Below are 20,465 nucleotides of genomic sequence, written 5' to 3' on the forward strand. Positions count from 1 at the left end.
ACTCAGGGGCACTCAACCATTCAGCCACATTCTCAGCCACATTTTATATTTTATTTAGAGACAGGGTCTCGCTGAGTTGCTAAACGCCTCGCCGTTTATAATTTATTTATATGTGGTGCTTTAAACTCGCAATCCTCCTGTCTTAGCCTCCAGAGCTGCTGGGGTTATAGGTGTGTGCCACTGCGCCTGACAAAATAAAGTTTCTTGATCCTTCTACTTTCCCCTCCATAGGATAAGGGGGTGCTGTGGGGTTCTATACCTGTGATAAGGCAGGGAAGTGCCCGAACTCCAGTGCTTGCTGCCACTAGGGAAGCCTCATAGGCACCACGCTCATCCCGAGGCAGAACCTGCTCCAGCCGCTGGTCCATTGAGACTGTGAGTACCCAGTCTCGAACCTCTTCTCTCTGGGCTTCCTGGTGGGGACAGAGGGAGCAAGAGCTTCACAGAGGGTAGGGCAAATGGCTCGGGGGATGGGATTTCCTATACCCTCATCCTGTACACCAGCTTTTCAGCCATAAATGATCCTCCTTGAATTGAGGGACAATAATGAGAGCTGAGGTCCTACTAAAGATGGCAACCCAAAGCTGTCCTCCTTTCTTCTATACCCTAGCCCGTTTTTATTTTTATTTTGAAATAGGTTCTTGCTAAGTTCCCCAGGATGGTCTCAGACTTGAGATCTTCCTGCCTCAGTTTTCCAAGTTGCTGGGATTACAGGTGTGTTGCTGGGATTACAGGTGTGCGCATCCCTGTAGCTTTTTTTTTTTTTAATATTTTTTGGTTGTCCATGACCTTTATTTTATAATTTATTTATATGTGGTGCTGAGAATTGAACCCAGTGCCTCACACATACTAGGCAAGCATTCTACCACTGAGCCACAACTCCTGCCCCTGTCCTGCCTTCTTAATGCACTCCTTTGTTGACACCTTCCCATTTTCCAACCTTGCACCCTTACCGGTATGTGCTGCTTGGCTGGTAGTGGCACCTCAAATGGAATGTCTGTATCCTGAAAATCAGAGTGGTCAAGGGCATCCAGAGTCCCTTCTTCGATAGCCTATGGCACAGTGGACACCATGACATAAGTACAGCTTGTGACAGGCAAAGCCTCCCAACCTCTGCACATGATTCCTTACATCGGTAAGATCCAAAAAGCGGTTGAGGAAGATGAAGGCCATGTTCTCCCAGCCAACTGCCTATGGCAAAAAAAAAAAAAAAAAAGCAAATGGGAAAGAGCAAGCTGAGCTTGGATGCCACTGGATACAGGGACACACTGCAAGCAGATATAAGAGACCTGTATCTACCCCACACTCAGTTTAGCTCAAGGGATATTCTCTATCTTCCGACTCTGTTCTAGCTTCAGCCCCACCCTTCCTTGTTCCAGCTCACCTGGGCAGCAATGCCTGCTTCATAGAAGGCCTTATCTGCAGGTAGTAGCTGGGTGTGACGCAAGAGTGAAACAGAAAGCCTGGCAGCCACAGTTTCCTAGAGATTGAAAGCAAAGCTTTAGGATCTTGGCACTAGTGGCTGAGCTACCAGATGAATGATCCTGTAACTAATAGCCACAAAACTATAAAACCAATAATCAGTGTTAAACTGATCTGTATCTCAAGCTGTTTGGCTCTTAGTTTCTTTCACTGGCACAACAGAACTGGGCCTAGATTATTTCTAAGCTTCCTTCCATTTCTAGAATTCTGTCATCCAACTATATGAAATAAATACACAGCAAATTATCAAAAATAAGTCAAACGTGTGTATACATGGTGGGGATGTAGCTCAGAGGTAGAATGCCCCTGGTTTAATCTTTAGGACTATAAATAAATAAATGAATAAGTAAATAAATAAAATAATGTGTGCATTATATGGGTTGAATAAAGAAATCATAGAATTTGAAGGTTTAAACATACTAAAACTGTACTGGGGATGTGGGTCAGTGGTAGGGTGCTTGCCTAGCATGGGTCGGATGCTGGAGATCTAACAAAAAAATAATCTGAAGCTGTATGGGTCTCAAGCCCTAAGAAGGTCAAGACAGTATGGGAAGAATACCCACTTCAGCAAAGGTTGAAGACTGATTTATATAGAAGAGGGGAAGTCCAAGAATCTAAGCTCAGGAATCCAGAACTTGGATTCATTCAGCTTCATAGGTTTGAAGATCCCTGCACCTCATCTCCCCGCACTGCATCTCACCAGCTGTTTGATGCTCTGGGCTGCAGAGCGAGTGGCGTAGTAATGAGCAATCAGCAGCATCGTTTCAAACTCCTCATGAGCTGGAGAGTTGGCCTCACTGGATTTCACCAGGTTTTCACACTAGGGAAGGAAGAGAGTGAGGCTGGCTCAGGGGTCAGAGAAGGGCCAGTGTGACAGAGAAGTCACTGATGGCTACCTGGACAGAGGGGGGTAAAATACATCTTGAGAGTAACAGTTTATGGTTTATGTGCATGAAAGAAGAGACTGGGATGGGGACAGGTGGAGGAGTTTTGGCAGTATTAGGTAGGGATTGAACCCAGAGCCTTGCACATGTTAGGCAAGTGCTCTACCCATCACATCCCCAGCCCAAGAGAAGCCCTTTTACTCCATTGTGGACCCAACTTCCTCACCAGGTTAAAAAGGACATCCCGAAGATCGGCCCAGCTATGATAGGCCTCAGCACTGTTGGTCCCAGGAGAGCTGACCATGTCCGTGAAGATTCTTTTGTAGATGTTGAAGTTCTAGAGGTTGAGGGAGAAGGGGGATCAGAGTGTGGGGCTCAAGCAAGAGAGAAAGTCAGTGGAAGTGGAGCCAAATGGAGGAGAGTGTTTATGTGTGGGGTTTTTCTTGGGGGGGGGGTACTAGGGATCAAGCCCAGCCAGAGGTGCTCTACCACCGAGTTATATCCCCTGCCTTCTTTGCTTTTTATTTTGAAACAAAATCTCACTAAATTGCTGAGGCTGGCTTGCCTCAAACTTCTGATCCTCTTGCCTCAGCCTTCCAAGTTGATAAGATTGTAGGTGTGCCACTGTGCCCAGCTGTGTGTGTAGAAGCAAGGGGACATTGATAGAGAAAAGTGCTGATTATGTTAAGAGAGAGAAAGTAACTACTTATAAGCTGGAACTCTTGAGTTTGGGAAAATACATGAATGAAAATGCAGTCATAATATTAATGGACTAATATTCTAGAGAGCTGTGTTTCTCTGATAGGAGGGCAGTGTTTATTCTCTGAGGAAAGTCAATAAGTAAGCCTTGGAGGAGTGTGCAGGACTCCTCTGAAAGACAGGTCCTTGGGTACAAAGAGCACAAATAGCTCATTGGATGTTTCTTCAAAGGGTAAGTCTTCTTGAGAGGTTACACATCAGGAGAGGTTGGATGGGGACTCTGGCCATGATGTTCTCAAAGGGCAGAATCCTTTGAGAAGACTAGTCCCTGAAGGGATGGGTAATTCTAGAGGAAGAAAGAATCCCCTGGTGGAAACATTTGCCTCAAGGAGAAGGCTGGTACCTGTGGATTAGCAGGAGCTCCATGTTGCACATAGAGAGCCAGTGCCTGGGCAGAGCCACCCTCCCGGATCAGGTGAGTTGCATACAAAGCCACGTATTTGTGCAAAATCTTGTAGTTCTGTCCAGGGATGGAGGAAAAGCACAGGTGAGGGTAGGAATTGGTAAGACAGGCAGGGAGGAGGTGGTAACTTAAAGCCATGGACTTGTTTAGGAGGCAATGGGCATATGCAACTCTGACTCCAATATCAGAATATGAGGCAGCATCAGACTGTACTCTCTGGTTCTGATTAGGATCTCTGGAGATTAGATTCTGGTAGAGGTGAGAGAGGCAGCTCTGGAGCTGGCAGAAAATCAAGGGAATATGTAGAGAGGAGCTGGAATGGGGAGGAGAGAGGAGCACCTGCTTGGTAGCTGTTTCAATGCATTTGTCCCACTGGCCCTGCTCCACATACAGGTCCAAAGCAGCAATCACGTCCACACCCACCAGCTAGAGAGTAATGCAAAAGATAGTTCAGAAGAGATGACCAGAGGGAGAAAAGAAAACTTCTCACCCACATTCTGCTTCTAATCTTTTTGTTGATTTTGCAACACTGGGGATTGAACTCAGGCCTCACATGCTAGGCAAGTGCTCTACCACTGAGCTAACCCTCCAGCCCTGTTTCTGCATCTTGTCTCTCACTAACTCTTCAAGTCTCACCGAGTCCACTTTGCCCTGGTTCTTGAGGAATTCCTTATAATGCTGGTCCACATAGTCTTCATACCTGTGAAGATGGGAAATGGATAGAGATCTCAAGCTTCATTATCTTGGGATGAAACCCTCCCCCAAAGAATGTTTTCCCTGTATTTACAAAAAAAAAAAAAAAAGTAAAACAATTTCCCAATGAGAAGGGGTCATGAGCTTACCGGGGATCTAACTCCTTGGCCACACGCTTAGCCTTGTTCCACTCTTCACCCTCAATGAAAGCATCGATTGCTTCCTTGACAAGGTCTAGGTTCAGATAGAGCTCTGCAGCCTAAACAGTGGGACATCAAAGTGGAGACCATCTTTCCCCTGGACTCCCTAGTTTCTTCTTGGTGAACTCTCCCTCATTGCCCCAGAACATTGCTGCACCTGCCAGGAGGCCCACCTCACACACCTGGGTGTGATGTCACCATTCCACTGATCTCTGTGGACCTGTTTCTTTTCAGTCCTAGCACTCTACTTACTGCACTGTGCTTTCCAATTCCAATCAGCTGGGGTCCTACTGCCCGAATTACTTCCAGACTGCGCTGGGGAGGCAGAAACTTGATGGAGAGTTCAGCTGCCTGAGTGGTTGAAAAGAAGATGGAAATGAGTAGGAGAAACAAACACTACTAGGGCTCCTTGGTCTCACCCCTTTCATACATTTTCCCCTCCAGATGCCAACTTTCTCTCTTGTGTTCTCCTTCACCTTCTACCTTCCTGGGCAAAGCCTGGTTCATGACTTTTTGGTTGGCCATCAGTGTACTAATCTGTTCTGTTCTGTTCTGCCTACTGTAACTCTTCCAGACACTTCCTTTGCTGTCTGAGGTCACTGCATTTGGTGCTGGTACCTGTGATAAAGTGGTTTCTCAAGTTCTTTGTCACAAATAGAATCTTGGTATTATGGTATAGAGGGAAATAACTTCTGAAATGAATAGTCCAGGCATTCGGCAATTATTTGTGTTGGGCTTTTACAAGCCTCAGTTTCTTTACTTACATGCACTAGATTTTGAAGATAGTACAAAAAAAAAAAGAATTAAATCTCTTAACAATGTTAAGCTTGATGAGTATATGTTGAAGTGGCAATATTTTAGATAAATTTGGTTAAATAAAATATATTATAATTATTATTTTTTAACATGGCTTCTAGAAAATTTAAATTATATATGTGGCATACATTTGTGACTTACACATTTCTAGCAGACAGTGCTGGTCTAGATGATTTTTTTTTTTTTTTTAAGAAAGAGTGAGAGAGAGAGAGAAATTTTTTAGTGTTTATTTTTTAGTTTTTGGCGGACACAACATCTTTGTTTGTATGTGGTGCTGAGGATCGAACCCGGGCCGCACGCATGCCAGGTGAGTGCGCTACCACTTGAGCCACATCCCCAGCCCCTGGTCTAGATGATTTTGATGATTCCTTTCAACACTTAAAACTCAGTCATTCTATAAATTCAAGCATCCTAGAAGGTCACTCTCTTTTCAGTGTGAGATTGATATCTTTCCCAGATTTTAATTTCCACAAGATGCAGTTTAGCTACAGTCTACCCCCTGCTCTTTCCCTCACCTATTCTTGCCTTTTTTGGCCTCACAAACCCTTCAAAGTTTAAACAGTATTTCCCTCCCCCACCATCCTCTGACTAATCTGAAGAAGGGCAAGTCATGAAAAAACCCCATAAACAGTGCTCCAGAGTAAAACACAACAGATATTTATAAATACTTGCAGATTAAAATTGGCTAGACTCTCATAACTCATCTTCAGCCATCTTTCTACTTCCTTTGTTCAAATTTCTAGGGGCTATTCAATGATGAGACCTCAGAAATCTAAGAGACATCTTGCAGGGGCATCATCACACCAACATTGAATTTAGAGGGACAATCTCAACTGTCCATGACTCCTAGTACTATACTGTACTGTATCTGAGGTACATTCTTTAAACTAAACATGCATCCTGATTGTGATTATATGTGTGATGGTTATTTTATGTGTTACCTTGGTATACGCAGTGTCCATATCTGGTCAAACATTATTTTGGGTATTTCTATGAGGATTTTTTTTTTTTTTTTTTTTTCTGAATTTGTTCTTTTATAGATAGTAGAGTGTATTTTGTAGAGTGTACTTTGACATATTATACATACATGGAGTATAGTTTCCCATTCCTATCGTTGTATGTGATGTGGGGTTAACTGGTCATGTATTCATATATGAACATAAGAAAGTTATGTCCAATTCATCTACTGTCTATGAGGATGTTTTGGGATGAGGTTAACATTTACATTGTAAAGCTGACTGCTCTTCCTAATGTGGAAGACCACAATGAAGTGAAGACCTGAACAGAACAAAAATCTTGGTCCTTCCCCATGTAAGAGAATTCCTCCTGTCTGGACATCTTTGAACTGGGAAATTGGCTTTTTACTGTTTTCAGACTGGAATTTACACACTGACACTTTCTGCATCTGGAGTCCAGACACCTTCAAACAGGAACAACACCATCTGCTTTCCTGGGCTTCCAATGTGCCTACATTGGAAGTCTACCCTGCAGACTTGCCTACTTCCATAAAATTGTGTGAGCCCATATCTTATCTCTCTCTCACATACACACACCCTATTGGTTGTTTCTCTAATATTATTTGTCTTAGAATTAGGGAAATGTACTGGACTGGCTTAATCTGCTGGAGGGTTCTTTTCAGGAGCTCTTGGGGAGAAGAGGCGGAACCCATGTTTTTGTCATGGCCTCTCTCTGGCCATGAGTCTGGACTTGATTTTCCAGTTCTGGCCCACAGAGATCTCACCTTCCCTGAACTCTACTTTAATTCATATCCTTTAGTCTCTTCTCAGGTACAATATTAATTAATTGAGCCATGTCTTCCTCTAACTTCTAATTTCTGGCTTTCAGAGCTCTGTCTCACACCCCCTCTTTATCATCTTTATAGGTTCTGGCTCTAAGATACAGCAGGCCCTCAACAGATATCCGTTATCTGACTAAAAACAGACACAGGAGGATCAAGAATGTCTGAGAAGGTGAACTGAGCACAAAAGGACCCAGGGAAAGGAGAGCAGGAAGGTCTGGCGCCCTCACCTTCATCCAGCACTTCTCCATCAGGCTGCTGCTCCCAGAGTCCCGCACTTTGAGGTAGCAGTCGACTGCACGGCTATACTCTCCAGCCTGCTCCCATTGTCGAGCTTGTTCCACAAGTCCCTCCACGCCCCTGTGGAGATGAGAGGGCACGGTCTATCCTGTGCACCTCATGACCTCTATCATCCAGCACTGCCAATGTTGCAGGGACTTCATGCCAATGTTGCCAGGCTTCATACCTGGTCCCCTTCTTTGTAGCTTCCCTTTCATATTCTTCCTGCAAGGCCTCCAACTGACCAGGTACATAGTCCTTGCAGATCCGAAGAGCATCACTCCATAGTCCAGCTTCCTATTCAGAATTTCAGGTATCAGGAGGGCAGAGGGAGGTATGGAAGCATCCTACTGTCACACAAGGACCCACTGATTTCCTGGCCCTCTCTTGTTATTATTTGTCTTCCCACTTCTCCAATCTTTTAGTACCAGGGCCAGCATGGTTCTCTATGGTCTCTCATACTCTTTCACCCTCCCTTCGTGGCCCCAAATCCAGTATCCCACCTTATAATAATTGAGGGCAAGGCCTGGTCTCTGGGCCCGAAGCAGCAGCCCTTCTGCTTTCTGAAAGTCCTTCTCTTCCAAGGCTCCCCGGGCCTGTCCTACAAGCACCTCCGCAACACTGTCTGGGTCATGGGCCTCGGCCACACGCTGAGCTGCTTCCCAATCCTGGTTGTGGACAAACCTGCCCCATGGGGAGACAAAAGAGATACTGAGTATAAGACTGAGGCCTTAATAGCAGGATAGAAACAGCAATGTCACTGAGGGGGAGTCAGATTTTTTGGTACTGTTTATTGGTCTGAATGAAGGTGAAGATGACCTGAAAGATCCTGGGGCTATGACTGGGAGAACAGGATAAGGAATTTATGGGGTAACTTACATGAGGACTGCCTCCTTGGGTTTACCAGCTCTGATGAATTCCGCTTCAGCCTCTTCAAACTTACCCTATGGAAAAAGAAAGGGTAGCCACATGTGATGAAAGGATGGCTGGCATTATAGGTAGCCAGGAGATAGGAGTTTGAACATCTGGCATCAGTGGCTAGGGGCAGAATAGAGTGGCAAAATCATATCCATGCCAGGTGTGGTGGTGCATGCCTGTAATCCCAGTGGCTTGGGAGGCTGAGGCAGGAGGACCCTGAGTTCAAAGCCAGCCTCAGCAACTCAGCAAGGCCCTAAGCAACTCAGCAAGACCTTGTCTCTAAATAAAATGTTTTAAAAAGGCTGAAGATGTGGCTCAGTGATTAAGTACCCCTGGGTTCAATCCCCAGTATAAAAAATAATAACATCCATACCTCATCCTCCAGGTACATAGCATATCTGAGATGAATCTCGGGGGTTTTATGCTTGAGTGCTAGCCGGGAAAGCTCAAAAGCAAACTCAAAGGAGCTGAAAAAGAAGGTACAGACAGGGTTTGCTTACTTAATACTTATAAAAAGCAAGAGAAAACAGAAAAAGACCAAGAATTGACAGGAGAAAAAGGGATAGCCTTTTAAATAACAGATATGAAGTGATAAGAGAATCATGGAGAGATATAAAAGAAGACAGACTGGCAGCCCTATGATGATTACATCACTGTCACCATGGATCCAGAGGTACCTGGACAAGTCTATGCTTTCCCTGAAATCAGTAGGAGGGTGGGTAGACAAATAGGAAAGGCAGAGGCAAGGAGGGCTCCTGCTGCTCCACACCCTCTCCTGAGCCCCGTCACATTAGCAAAAAAAAAAAAAAAAAAGATGGCTTCTCCAAAGACAAGCAAGACTACCCTCAGTGATCTGATTCTGTTCCTGGCCTTTGTAACTTTTGCTTAAGAAAAGCTCATTTTGGGACTGGGGTTGTGGCTTAGTGGTAGAGTGTTTGCCTAGCATGTGTGAGGCACTGGGTTTGATTCTTAGCACTGCATATAAATAAACAAAATAAAGGTCCATTGACAACTAAAAAATATTAAAAGGAAAGAAATAAGCTCATTTTTCTGGGCACAGTGGCACATGCCTATCTATAATCCCTGCAACTCGGGAGGCTGAGGCAGGAGGATCATGAGTTCAAAGCCAGCCTTAGTACGTTAGCAAGTTCACAGCCAGCCTTAGCACGTAGTAACTCAGTGAGACCCTGTCTCTAAATAAAATGTAAAAAAGGGCTGGGGATGTGGCTCAGTGATTAAGTGCCCGTGGATTCACTCCCCAGTACTAAAAAAAAAAAAAAAAAAAAGAATATTTCATTTTGCATTTAACAGACTCACACTTCCATTATCCAGAACTAAGTTACTGCTCAGTGCAGTCCCAGCTTTCAAATTGCTCCCTTTCAACCCTTCTTATAACAGCCAAAGATGAAACACTGAGTCCCCAGAAAATGGGAGCAGAGTTACTAATTTATTCTTATTGTTTTATTGTATCCTTCCAAGGATCTCTCCTTACCACATTTCTTCATTCTTGCCTCAGCTTTTGGAAATATTTCTCAGTTAAACATCTATTTTCTTTCTCTATGTAGGGGCTCTGATTGGGATGGGGCCAATGGAGGATAAACTTCAGGCCTTACCAATTGTCAGCAGCATGGTCAATAGCAGCCTCCAGGAGTCCCAGCTTGTTAAGCAGTCTAACTGCAGCCTCTCCTCCCAGGCTCTTTGCCCAAAGGTAGGCCACATGTTTGTGGGCATTAGCTCCACCATGAGCCTTGGCCACCTGCAAAACAATGTCACTGGACAATCCCCCACTGCGGAGTATGCTCCCTTCTCATCTCTGACCTCCTGACCTCAGCTCTAATGAGGATAAGGTATATATTCTAAACCACCAAAAAAAAAAAAAAAAGGTCTTTTAACTTGAGTTGAAGTGCTTAGGGACCAAGGTTGGGCTTTAGGAAGTCCACAAACCTTTAAAATTGTAAGTGAAATTTTGTGTATACAGATGTGAATATGTTTCTGGCAAAAGAGGTTCTGGTCTTCATTATAATTTCAAAGATGCTATGACCAGTTTAGAATTAGTCACTTGAAAGTGGAAAAGAGGAATGGTGGTATCCTGGTGTGGCATGTACTCCTTACCCGGTAGGCCTCTTCCCAAAGCCCACTGGAGCGGTACATGTTCACTGTTGCCTTCCATTCCTGGGCCTCAAGGTAGTGGTACTCAGCTTCCTGCAGTCGGCCTTCAGCCTCCAGCTCCTGCAGGAAGATAGATCAGGATAGAGAGGAGGCAAGGAAGCCTGGCTGGAGAAGAGCTGGGCAGGACCAAGAGAAGGGCTCACCTTGCCCAGATGGAGGTGTGTGTCACTGAGTAGATCTGGGTGGTGCTTCCCTACCAGGCGGATCATGTCATCATACAACTTGTGTTTTTTGAACATGGTGATGGCAAGATCAGGCTCTTCCACTGTCACATACAGCCTGGGGACAGGAGATACACCAGTGGCCTCCTATATAGATGCCTGCTGCCACTGCTTTTGGGCAGAGGGCAAGTATCCTCAGATCCCATCATCCCTTTCTCTGGCTCTGATGCCTCACCTCTCGGCCTCACGGTACTTGCCCTGCTTCTCCATTTCCTGGGCTTGTGTGATGTACAGCACAGACACATCTTCTGGTCTCATGCACTTCATTGCTAGCTGTGCAGACATATAGATCCTGGGTAGCCTCAGGAGCCAATTCCCAAGGGAAGCAGGTCTTCGGGGGAACCTGTCTGCTCAGGAACTCTGAACTCTACCCACAGTCACAGGAGTTTGGTTACCATTCATTCTAGTCAATTCAGGGAATTCCAAGTTCATAAGAAGCAGAAGCAAACTATATTCTGCTAAAATACATTTTGAGATCTTTTCAGGAGAGTTTGTGAGGCTTTGTACTGGGGAGCATGTGCTCCAAATTTTATGTTCCAACTGTCCCCACTGAGCTCTAGAGTACAGGCAAAAAACAAAGTTACAAGTGACCAAAGCTCAGATCCCAAATCCACCTGCTCTCTTATGAATTATACTCAGGGTCAGGAGCTTCTCCTCATCTCTTCTTTCCCCTTGATTAGGGAATAAAATTGTCCAGACTATATTTTGGAACTCTTTCTCAACTTTCCAGGAATCTAGTGAAGGAGGGAGATCAAGTGAAAGAGACCTAGTGAAGGAAATCAGGGACCAAGGAATGAGGCAACAAAATCACTAAGAAGCCTTCTCTCATCATGGATTTCACCCATTTTCTACCTTGTGGGCTTGCTCCCAGCGGCCAGCCTGGGTGTACATGTCTATGGCATCTTTGGTCCGGTCTCCCTTCGTATAGAGCTCCTCAGCAATCTGCAGTTGGAGAGACAGATGCAAAAGGTCAGAACAACAGAGTTAAAGCAGCTTTTACAAAGAAGAAACTAACTCCAGATGGGTTGATAGAAAGACTTGGATACTATCTTATAATAATAGAGAAGAAAGAATAAGTATAGATGAATTGTACCACCTACTATTTAGAAAAAAGACCAGCTCAAAGCAGTATGAGAACAATGCAGTGGAATTTTAAAGGGCCTCACAATTCTGCAATGCAAGGCAATTCTTTGTAGCTATGCTGAGTTATTCATAAAGAATACTCATGCTGGCACAGGAAGGGTTAGAGATCACCCTGTACATCTGGAAGGAAGGTCTGTGTATGCTGGGATGAAACTGGGGAAGTGAACCATTTTTCTTCCTACTTATCATGGTAGTGCTGTTTGGGTCCCAGAAAGAAGGATTTGGCAAACTGGACTCTACTTCCTGTTCTGGGTGCTCCTCTTGTTCCCCTATATTGCATTACCTCAAGCTACAGAAAGGACTCTCCCTTACTTCATACTCCTGCAGAGATGCATAATGCTGGGCCACGCGAGGATAGTATTTGGACGCAGTGTTTCGGTCCTGTAGATCTAATATATAAATTGCCTTCTTCCACTGGCGGGCACCCAGGGCAGCTTCAATTGCCTTAATGGAGCACCTGGCATAGTAGGGAAAGACATAAATATGTATGAGGAAAGAGGAAGATGAATGGAAGTAAAGAGCCCCCTCATTTATTTGCAGTACTAAGCACTGAACCTAGTGGTACTTTACCACTGAGATACACTACCAGCCCTTTTTTTGTTTTTATTTTGAGATAGGGTCTCATAAGTTGCCAAAGTTGGCCTTGAACTTCTAATTCTCCTGCCTCAGCCTCCCAAGTCACTGGGATTCAGGTGAGTGCCAATATACCCAGCTAAAGTGCCCCTTTAAGCACATGCCAATCTTTTTTTCCCCCCTGCAGTGCTAGAGATCAAACTTTTGCACATGTTAGGCAAGTCTTCTACCACTGAGCTACATCCCCAGTCTCCAATTACATTTTGAGATCTTTTCTTCTAGACTGTGGTATCCTCCCCTGCCCCAGTGCTTCTCACTTCAGGCCCAAATCTCTATTATACTTCCATGCTACCATACCTGGCTTCAATGTAATGATTAATGGCTGCATCAAGCTGCTTCTGTTGCACCAAGTGGTCCCCCCATGCCTCCTCTAGTCTCACCACCTCCACTGGGAAGGCCAATCGAGCCAGCTCTACCGCTGTCAGGGACAGAGACACACTGGGCTCAGAATTACAGGGATGGAACACAGAAAAATAGGACAGGGAAATGAAGCATGGAGAATGGGTAAGAAATGGAGAATTGAAGCCAGTCAACATTAATAGATACTCCAAAAGAGGTGCAGGAAACTGGGTGAGCACAAGTGTACAACAGTAAGGGACAGCTTATACCTTTCATGAATGCATTGCCTTTACAGTAGCACTCAAGGGCCCGCTGTGGATTTCGAATCTTCTCAAAGAGGTCACCTGCCTATTAACACATAGGAATGTGTTAATAGAAGGAACGCACCCCAAGACTCCTCTGGGTGGGAGATGTGTACACAGTGCAAATGATAAGGTCTAGGAAAAGGAAATCAGCCCTACCCTTTCATAGAGCTCCCCCTTGATGAGAGCTGTGGTGATGTGCTCCACCAACTCTGTGTTGGCCAGTAGCTCCTCCCGGGTCAGTACCAGCCGAGCAGCTTTGGCAGGGAGTCCAGCTTTGAGATATAGGCTGATGGCTGCTAGTCCATCCCCTTGGCTCTCCTGTAGTTCACCGGCTCGCTCCTCTTGCTGTGTGTCCATCAGCCACTGGTAGTAATCCCGGCGTAGTTTCTCCAGGGCTGGGTGTCCCTGGATATACACAGAGGAAAACTAAAAGTCACATCCCTCCTTCTTGCCCTTCTGCTTTTCTTGCCTCCCCAGTCCTTCTGTAAAAGTGGAAATCTTCCCAAGTCACCCATATCTTTATTTGGAGGGTAGGGAGGATGGGGTACTTTGCCACTGAGCTACATCCTCAGCCTTTTTTGAGGCAGCATCTCGCTAAGATGATGAGGCTGGCCTCAAATCTGCAATCCTCTTGCCTTAACCTCCCAAATGGCTGGCATTACATGCATGAGCCACTGCACCCAGTCCCATGGGCCACCAGTATCTCAACTTCTTACCTTGTCAGGTCCCAGCCCCAACACTATTCTAGTTCCTACAGTCTCCTTGACAAAAGGAGGTTTCTGAAATTGGTGGGACCAAATTCTGAACAACTGTGGAGAGGACAGAATAATACCTTAGCCTCAGCCACAGCGATACACTCATCCCAACGATGAAGCTCCTGGTACATGTCCATAGCCTCCTCAACCGCATTCTAGGGGAACCAGGCAGAAGAAGGGACACCAGAAAGATATGAGGGTCAAAAACCAGTGTTCCCTGGTCAGCCTGTTTAAGATGCCTGGCCACGAGGACTAAGAGCCTCAACCTTTACTTATTGAATAAACAGAGGTAGATTTCTCTTTCTCTCTGTTTTGTTTTTATTTGTTTGTTGTGGGGGTCAAACCTAGGACCTTGTGCTACTAAGCACATACTCTACCACTGAGCCACACTCCTAGCCCCAGAGTTGGATTTACTATGAAACTAAAAGAAACCTAAGTTTCTTGTTTTTACAGGACTCCTTATTTCCACAGAATCTTCAAAGGCAATTTTTCTTAAAGAGGGCTCCTCAAATTGTATAAGTTGGGGCCTCACAAAGCCTGACACTACTCTTATACATAAGAATTGCACAGAGAAGCTCTTGAATAGAGGGAACATTGTAGATTGTTTATGAAAGGAAGAAGAAATTGAAGACCTAAGGAGGAAGTCTGTTGAGATTAAAGACTAATACAAAAGAAGGAAATAAGGAAGGAGGGAAATTAATTCTATAATCCTCTAGAAGTTCTTCCTCAAACCTCTGGGGAATGCTAGTCAGTCAGTTCTCTTTCCTTCTCTGATTTTGCCTCCCCTTTCCCCCTTAGATTCTCTCTTCTGTCCTGTTCCTCTTTTCCTGTTACCTGTTCTAGAAAGATCATTTCAGCCAGTTTGTAGTTCTTCTCCAGCATGGCTAGACGTGCTCGGACCTGATAGAAATCTGTTCCTTCTCCACCCTGCAGGGAAAAAGAAGGTTTTTGTCGTTCTGTCTGTGTGGGTTGAGACAGGAAGGCAGGAAAGACACAGGATGATACACTTGAGGAGCAGTTCCAAAATGGTCCAATTGAGGGTAGAGGAGGGATGGACAGGGTGAAAGAAACTAGGGATAGCTAGAAAGTTAGGAATCACGGGAGTGAATATTAAGAAATCTCAGCTTGGGAAACTAAATGAGTCAAGAGAATAATACTTGCATATTCCCTGGACACCTGATCTGCAATCTCATTGGTCTCATGCAGGAACCGGGCTTTTGCTACATGGCCCAAAGCAGAAAAGCACCTACAGCATGGAGGCAATAATATTAACAGTAATGTTATCACACAACTATCAGTAAGCCACTGGTTCAGCAAATACACACTGAGCATCTACTATGTACCAGGCACTCTTCTTGTCACTGGAGGCCCAATGCGGGAATAAGGAAGATGAAGGCCCTACTCTCAAGAAACTTCCATTCTAGTATAGACAAATAATAGTAAACAAAAAAACAAGGAAAAGATGAAAAGTAAGAAACACCAGGGTGATTCTGTCTTTAGTAACTGAGTGAATGATTTAAGTTGGTAGTCAGAGTCTGAAAAGCTAATTTTTGAGCTGATAATTGAGTATGAGAAAGAGCTAATCATGGCAAGATGGGGAAAAATCATTTCAGGCAGAAGGAATAACTAGTGAAAAAGTCCCTAAGAATAAATATGGATGCCAGTGTGGCTGGAGACTAATGGGCAAGTAGCTAATAGGCACAAGAAGAAAGCAGAGGCTGAATATTTGCAGGGCCACAGAAGTCTGGTTTTTGTTTTGTTTTGTTCTTTATGGACAGCATACCTTTATTTTATTTGTTTGTTTATTTATTTTAGAATTTTTCTGGCAGTTGTAGATGGACAGAATGCCTTTATTTTATTTATTTATTTTTTATGTGGTGCTGAGGACTGAATCCAGTGTCTCACAAGTGCTAGGCCAGTGCTCTGTACTGAGCTATAGCCCCAACCCCAGGAGCCTGGGTTTTATACTAAGTATTAACAGTAAGCCAGTGGATCAATGATGGTTCCTAGCCAAAATAGCAGCTGACATTTATTGAGCACTTATAATACTATAAGCTCTTTGCAAGATTCTCTCATTTGTTCTGTTGTTACCATTCTTCTTTGCCATTCTATGAGGTAAATATTATTATTATTTCTATTTGACATATAGAAAAATAAAGCACAGGTTTTGAAAGGGTAAATAACCTCTCTAAGGTTACACAAGCTGGTAAGTGGAAGGGAGGTTTGAACTCAAGGAGGCTAGAATCTAAAGTCTTATTAACTCCTCTCCTGGAACATCAACATACATGGGACTGAAGGGTTTGAGTGTTAAAAACTCTTAAGGGGAATCCAGTTGCAAGAAGGGGAAGCAAAAATAATAAAAGGTATTCCCTTATGGTCTAGGATGGTAGGGTGTTGGGAATAAATGCCCCACAGAAGGGCTCTCGTACTTGTTGGCAACAGAGAGAAGCAAGCCTACACAATGGGCAGGAGCAGCCCATGGGTAAACTGCTCATGGGGTCAGTCCCTATGAACCCCATATCAGGCTAGCTGCCAGGCACCTCAGTTCTACACATCTGCATTACCTCTCAGCAATGTGTAGCTGCCTTGCCTCTAGGGCCAGTTTACTCAAGGTTTTCCACATTGCCTCTGTTTCTGGGGTCATTTCCAGGGTCTCCAAGAAGGCTGTTGCCCTGAGAGAAAAGAAAACACAGGATAAGGAAGGAGGGCAGGATCTAGAAGACACAGAGGAATACTGGTGCTGGGGCATAGGGAGGGAAGAGGCCAGGTAATTATTCACCCTATTTACCCTTCTCAGACCCAGACTCTCCCACTACCACATTAGTTATCAGTAGCCTCTTACCGGGTGTAATTGCCATCATCAATTGCTGTTCCAAACTCAATAAGGCCCTCATCCAGCGTGTAGGCAACGGTAGTCACACCTTCTGTCACCATCACCTCTGTCTTTCCCCCGCCCCGCTCCAGACCTATAACATCTCCCTGTAAAAGTTCATAGCCCCATCCCCCCAAATTCCAGGTTAGTGTTTCCACCAAATCAACTGCAGAACAGACCCACCCTCACCCAATTGTAGTCCTCACACGTGGAGGGAATTATACTTGTCCTTGTTTTCCTAATCTTTTAGTTTCTACCAATCAGATAAAAATGCCTTATCTATGCAGTATCCTTGGGTTCAAAGTGCACTCACAGATGCAACAGCACCAAAGCAAAGTCTGGAGGTAAGAAGACAAAGTATGGTATCTGCTTCTTTAGGAATACCACAGACTAGGTATTCTGTTTTATTTTTGGTACCAGAGATTGAACCCAGGGGTGCTTAACTATCCCCAGTTATTTTTCTTTTTATTTTTTATATTGAAACAGGGTCTTGCTAAGTTGCTTAGGGCCTCGGTACATTGCTGATGTTGGCTTTGAACTTGTAATCCTCCTGTCTCAGCCTCCCAAGCCATTGGGACTATAGGTGTGTGCCATCATACCTGGGTTGAAATATACTTTTAATGGAATATACTTTTTAATGCATTGTTGAGTTCACCTGAAGAAATCACTAAGAATATTCCCTACCTGTATCCTACCTAACCCTCTCAAAAAGAGATCAGACAGGAAAACAAAATTTGATATGATAAAAGTCTGAGCAGGAATAATGGAAACTGAGCAAGGGGGAAAGTGAAGTTGCCCTGAAGGCAAACACAGTATCAGGAAAATAAAACTAGAGCCCTTCAGTGGAACATGGAAGCTGAAAGAGACCTCTCCTTAAATGTGGGGTCCACTCTTTAGTGAAGGCAACAAAACCAAGTGGTACAGATAATTAACATGCTGATTCCTGCAAAAGCAAACGTGAATTATTTCTGATAGAAAACATGTCCATGAGTCCAAAAACTTGTCTCAAAATCCCAAAAGATTACACTGAATACATGAGCTCACAACTAAAATATCACCAAAATACAAAAAAAATTATGAAAGAGCAAATGGTAATTAAATAGCAGTTTTAGACCTTCAAGAATTTTAGATATTAAAAATAGCAGTTATAGATAATGCATTGAAAAATTTTTTTAAAAAGTTACAGATTATAAAATAATTATGAACTAAGTATGAAATGCTTAAAGACCTAAAAGACAGAATGGAAAATTAAGCAAGAAATAAGAGATTAATGCTAGATATGGTGGTGCACACCTATAATCCCAGCAACTCAGGAGGCTGAGGCAGAAGCACTGCAAATTCAAAGCCAGTCTCAGCAATTTAGTGAGGCCCTAAAAAACTTAGACCCTTTCTCAAAATAAAAAACAAAAAGGGATGGGGATCTAGCTCAGTTATAAAGTGCCCATAGGTTCAATTCCCAGTTTTAAAAAATAGAAATAAGAGACTATCAAAATAGTAAGGCAGATTAGAGAAAGAACCAAACAAAATTTTATGAAATATTTAACTTCTGAAGTAAAACTTCAATAGATGGTTTAAATAATAAATTAGACAAGAATGAAAAGTGCATTAAAGAATTGAAAGGTGGGTAGGTCTTAAGAAATTATCTATAATGTAGCATGGAGCTACATTCAGAAGAAAGGAACTATGAAAGAGAAGTTAAAAAAGGAAAAAAGATAGAATAAGAAGGCTAACATATGCCCAATAAGAGTGCTGATAAAGAGACTAGAGAAAGGGACAGAAGAAGCAGTGTTTGAAGAGATAATAGCTAAGAAATTTCTAAGACTGATGGATAAAAATACATATATTCACAAATACACGAAGCACAATATATATCAAGCAGAATTAATTTTTAATAATTTATATCTAGGTGACTCAGCAAGTAGAGCTTGTACTTAGCATGAATGAGACCCTGAATTCAATCCCCAGCACTGTGGAAAAAAAATTGTATTTAGCTGGGTGTGGGGTGCATGCATGTAGTCATAGGTGGATCATTTGAGCCCAGGGATTTGAGGTTAGCCTGGGCAATATAATGAGACTCTGCCTCAAAAAAAGAGAGGAGCATGGTGTCACATGCCTGTAATCTCAGAAACTTGGGAGGCTGAAGCAAGAGGATCACAAATTCAAAGCTAGCCTCAGAAAATCAGAGAGGCCCTATCTCAAGATCAAAATAAAAAGAGTTGGGGAAATATCTCAGTAGCAATGCATCAAATTCAATCCCCAGGAACACCCCCCACACACACACACAAAATAATAATAAAATAAAATAATAAAAAGGGCTGGGGATTTACTCAGTGATACAGCACCTTAGGGTCTATCCCTACTACTGCAAAAAAAGACAGTGGGAGAGAAAAAATTTGTATCTAGAGACGCTGGAGTGAAACTTCAAAATATCTAAGAAAAATAAATAGAAGATTTTAAAAGCAACTAAAGAGGAGCTGGGGCTGTAGCTCAGTGGTAGAGGATTTGCCTACCATGTGTGAGGCACTGGATTTGATCCTCAGCACCACATAAAAATAAATAAATAAATAAATAAAAGTCCATCTACAACTTAAAAAAAAAAAAGCAACTAAAGAGAAAAAACAGATCACCTATGCAGAAATGGCTGCTAATAAATCTGTCAGAATGACAATGGAAGTCAATCATTGGGATAACATATAGAAAAGGTTAAGAAAACTTAGAACTGTCAACCTAGAGTTGGGTGCTGAGTCCAAGTGTCTTTTCCAAATAAAAACAAAATAAAAACATTTTCAGATAATAAAAAACTGAGTACTTCTCATTTTTAAAAAATTTCTTGTCTTTTGCTAAAGAAATTTTCACAAATTTCTAAATGATATTCTTTAAGAAGAAAAATAATTCCAGAGGGCAGACTGGTACTGCAAAAAGAAAAGGTGAACACAAGAAACTGATACCAGGATGATAAATCTATATTCTACCTGTACAAATAATATCTAATTTGGGGATTAAAAAAAAGATTAGAACTAAAATACTGGACAATAATTGCAAAAGCAAGATAGGTTGAAGTTAAAGCCTTTTAAAATCCTTGCATTATTTTCAGGGGGGAGAGGGTTACATGCTGATTAATTTGCGACTTTAGTGCTGATTAACTTTATACTTTCAAGGGTAATCTCTATAGTACTAGGATGTATAATCCCCAAACCCCAAAGTGAAAAAAGCGTATTTTTTTTTTTAAAAAAGACAAATTTTAGATTTCCAGTCTGAAATGAGGCAACAAAGTAGAAAAACAGAGAGATAGAAAAAGAACCAAAACAAAGCATCAAGTCTCTATCCACACTCACACCATCATACATACTAGCCTAGCACAGGGTCCCATGTCTCTTCTCTGTTCTCATAGATTCCTCTCAGATTTTGGAAGATTACTGGGTGTATATGATGTTTTGATGGGACAGCAAAGAGAGTTTTACTTGCAATCTGAGATAGAAAGGAATTCTGATGACTTAAAACATTGAATGAACACTAAGGGAACAGCATAGAGCCACCCTTCCCACCAGGGATCTATCTTCCAGCCTAGAGAGAACTCAGTGAAATCCCAAGTCCACTATAATGAGGAACCGTATACCAAGGGTCTAACATAATATCAGGAAACTGAATAAGGATAGTTTTGGAAGCCAGTCCATTAATGGGGATACCTGCCAACTGCATCAGAGATTATGGATGATGGGCAGAGAAAATCAAGTAATCTTTATAGTCTCCTCAGGGCTCTAATTAATAAGCCTGACATAATGTCTGAGGTTCCCTT

General features: G+C 43.1%; 1 protein-coding gene across 2 annotated transcripts in view; it reads right to left on the bottom strand.

Moving 5' to 3' along the window:
- Ift172 (intraflagellar transport 172) overlaps nt 1-20,465 on the bottom strand; it is a 36,306-nt gene that overhangs the window by 595 nt on the left and 15,246 nt on the right. For both annotated transcript variants that reach the window (XM_027933461.2, XM_071601448.1), the window contains 30 exons: nt 16,640-16,776; nt 16,362-16,469; nt 14,959-15,043; nt 14,632-14,724; nt 13,875-13,952; nt 13,199-13,447; nt 13,007-13,085; nt 12,696-12,816; nt 12,078-12,222; nt 11,475-11,564; nt 10,798-10,895; nt 10,545-10,680; nt 10,345-10,461; nt 9,846-9,988; nt 8,606-8,699; nt 8,194-8,258; nt 7,818-7,998; nt 7,502-7,611; nt 7,266-7,395; nt 4,674-4,772; nt 4,371-4,480; nt 4,165-4,228; nt 3,868-3,954; nt 3,469-3,585; nt 2,593-2,703; nt 2,183-2,302; nt 1,385-1,480; nt 1,132-1,191; nt 954-1,052; nt 260-413 (listed from right to left, as the gene is read on the bottom strand). In XM_027933461.2, coding sequence (XP_027789262.1) covers nt 260-413; nt 954-1,052; nt 1,132-1,191; nt 1,385-1,480; nt 2,183-2,302; nt 2,593-2,703; nt 3,469-3,585; nt 3,868-3,954; nt 4,165-4,228; nt 4,371-4,480; nt 4,674-4,772; nt 7,266-7,395; nt 7,502-7,611; nt 7,818-7,998; nt 8,194-8,258; nt 8,606-8,699; nt 9,846-9,988; nt 10,345-10,461; nt 10,545-10,680; nt 10,798-10,895; nt 11,475-11,564; nt 12,078-12,222; nt 12,696-12,816; nt 13,007-13,085; nt 13,199-13,447; nt 13,875-13,952; nt 14,632-14,724; nt 14,959-15,043; nt 16,362-16,469; nt 16,640-16,776 — 3,376 coding nt within the window. The remainder of the gene's footprint in view (nt 1-259; nt 414-953; nt 1,053-1,131; nt 1,192-1,384; nt 1,481-2,182; nt 2,303-2,592; nt 2,704-3,468; nt 3,586-3,867; nt 3,955-4,164; nt 4,229-4,370; nt 4,481-4,673; nt 4,773-7,265; nt 7,396-7,501; nt 7,612-7,817; nt 7,999-8,193; nt 8,259-8,605; nt 8,700-9,845; nt 9,989-10,344; nt 10,462-10,544; nt 10,681-10,797; nt 10,896-11,474; nt 11,565-12,077; nt 12,223-12,695; nt 12,817-13,006; nt 13,086-13,198; nt 13,448-13,874; nt 13,953-14,631; nt 14,725-14,958; nt 15,044-16,361; nt 16,470-16,639; nt 16,777-20,465) is intronic.

The sequence above is a fragment of the Marmota flaviventris genome, chromosome 14 (assembly GCF_047511675.1).
Source record: "Marmota flaviventris isolate mMarFla1 chromosome 14, mMarFla1.hap1, whole genome shotgun sequence".
Classification (NCBI taxonomy): domain Eukaryota; kingdom Metazoa; phylum Chordata; class Mammalia; order Rodentia; family Sciuridae; genus Marmota; species Marmota flaviventris.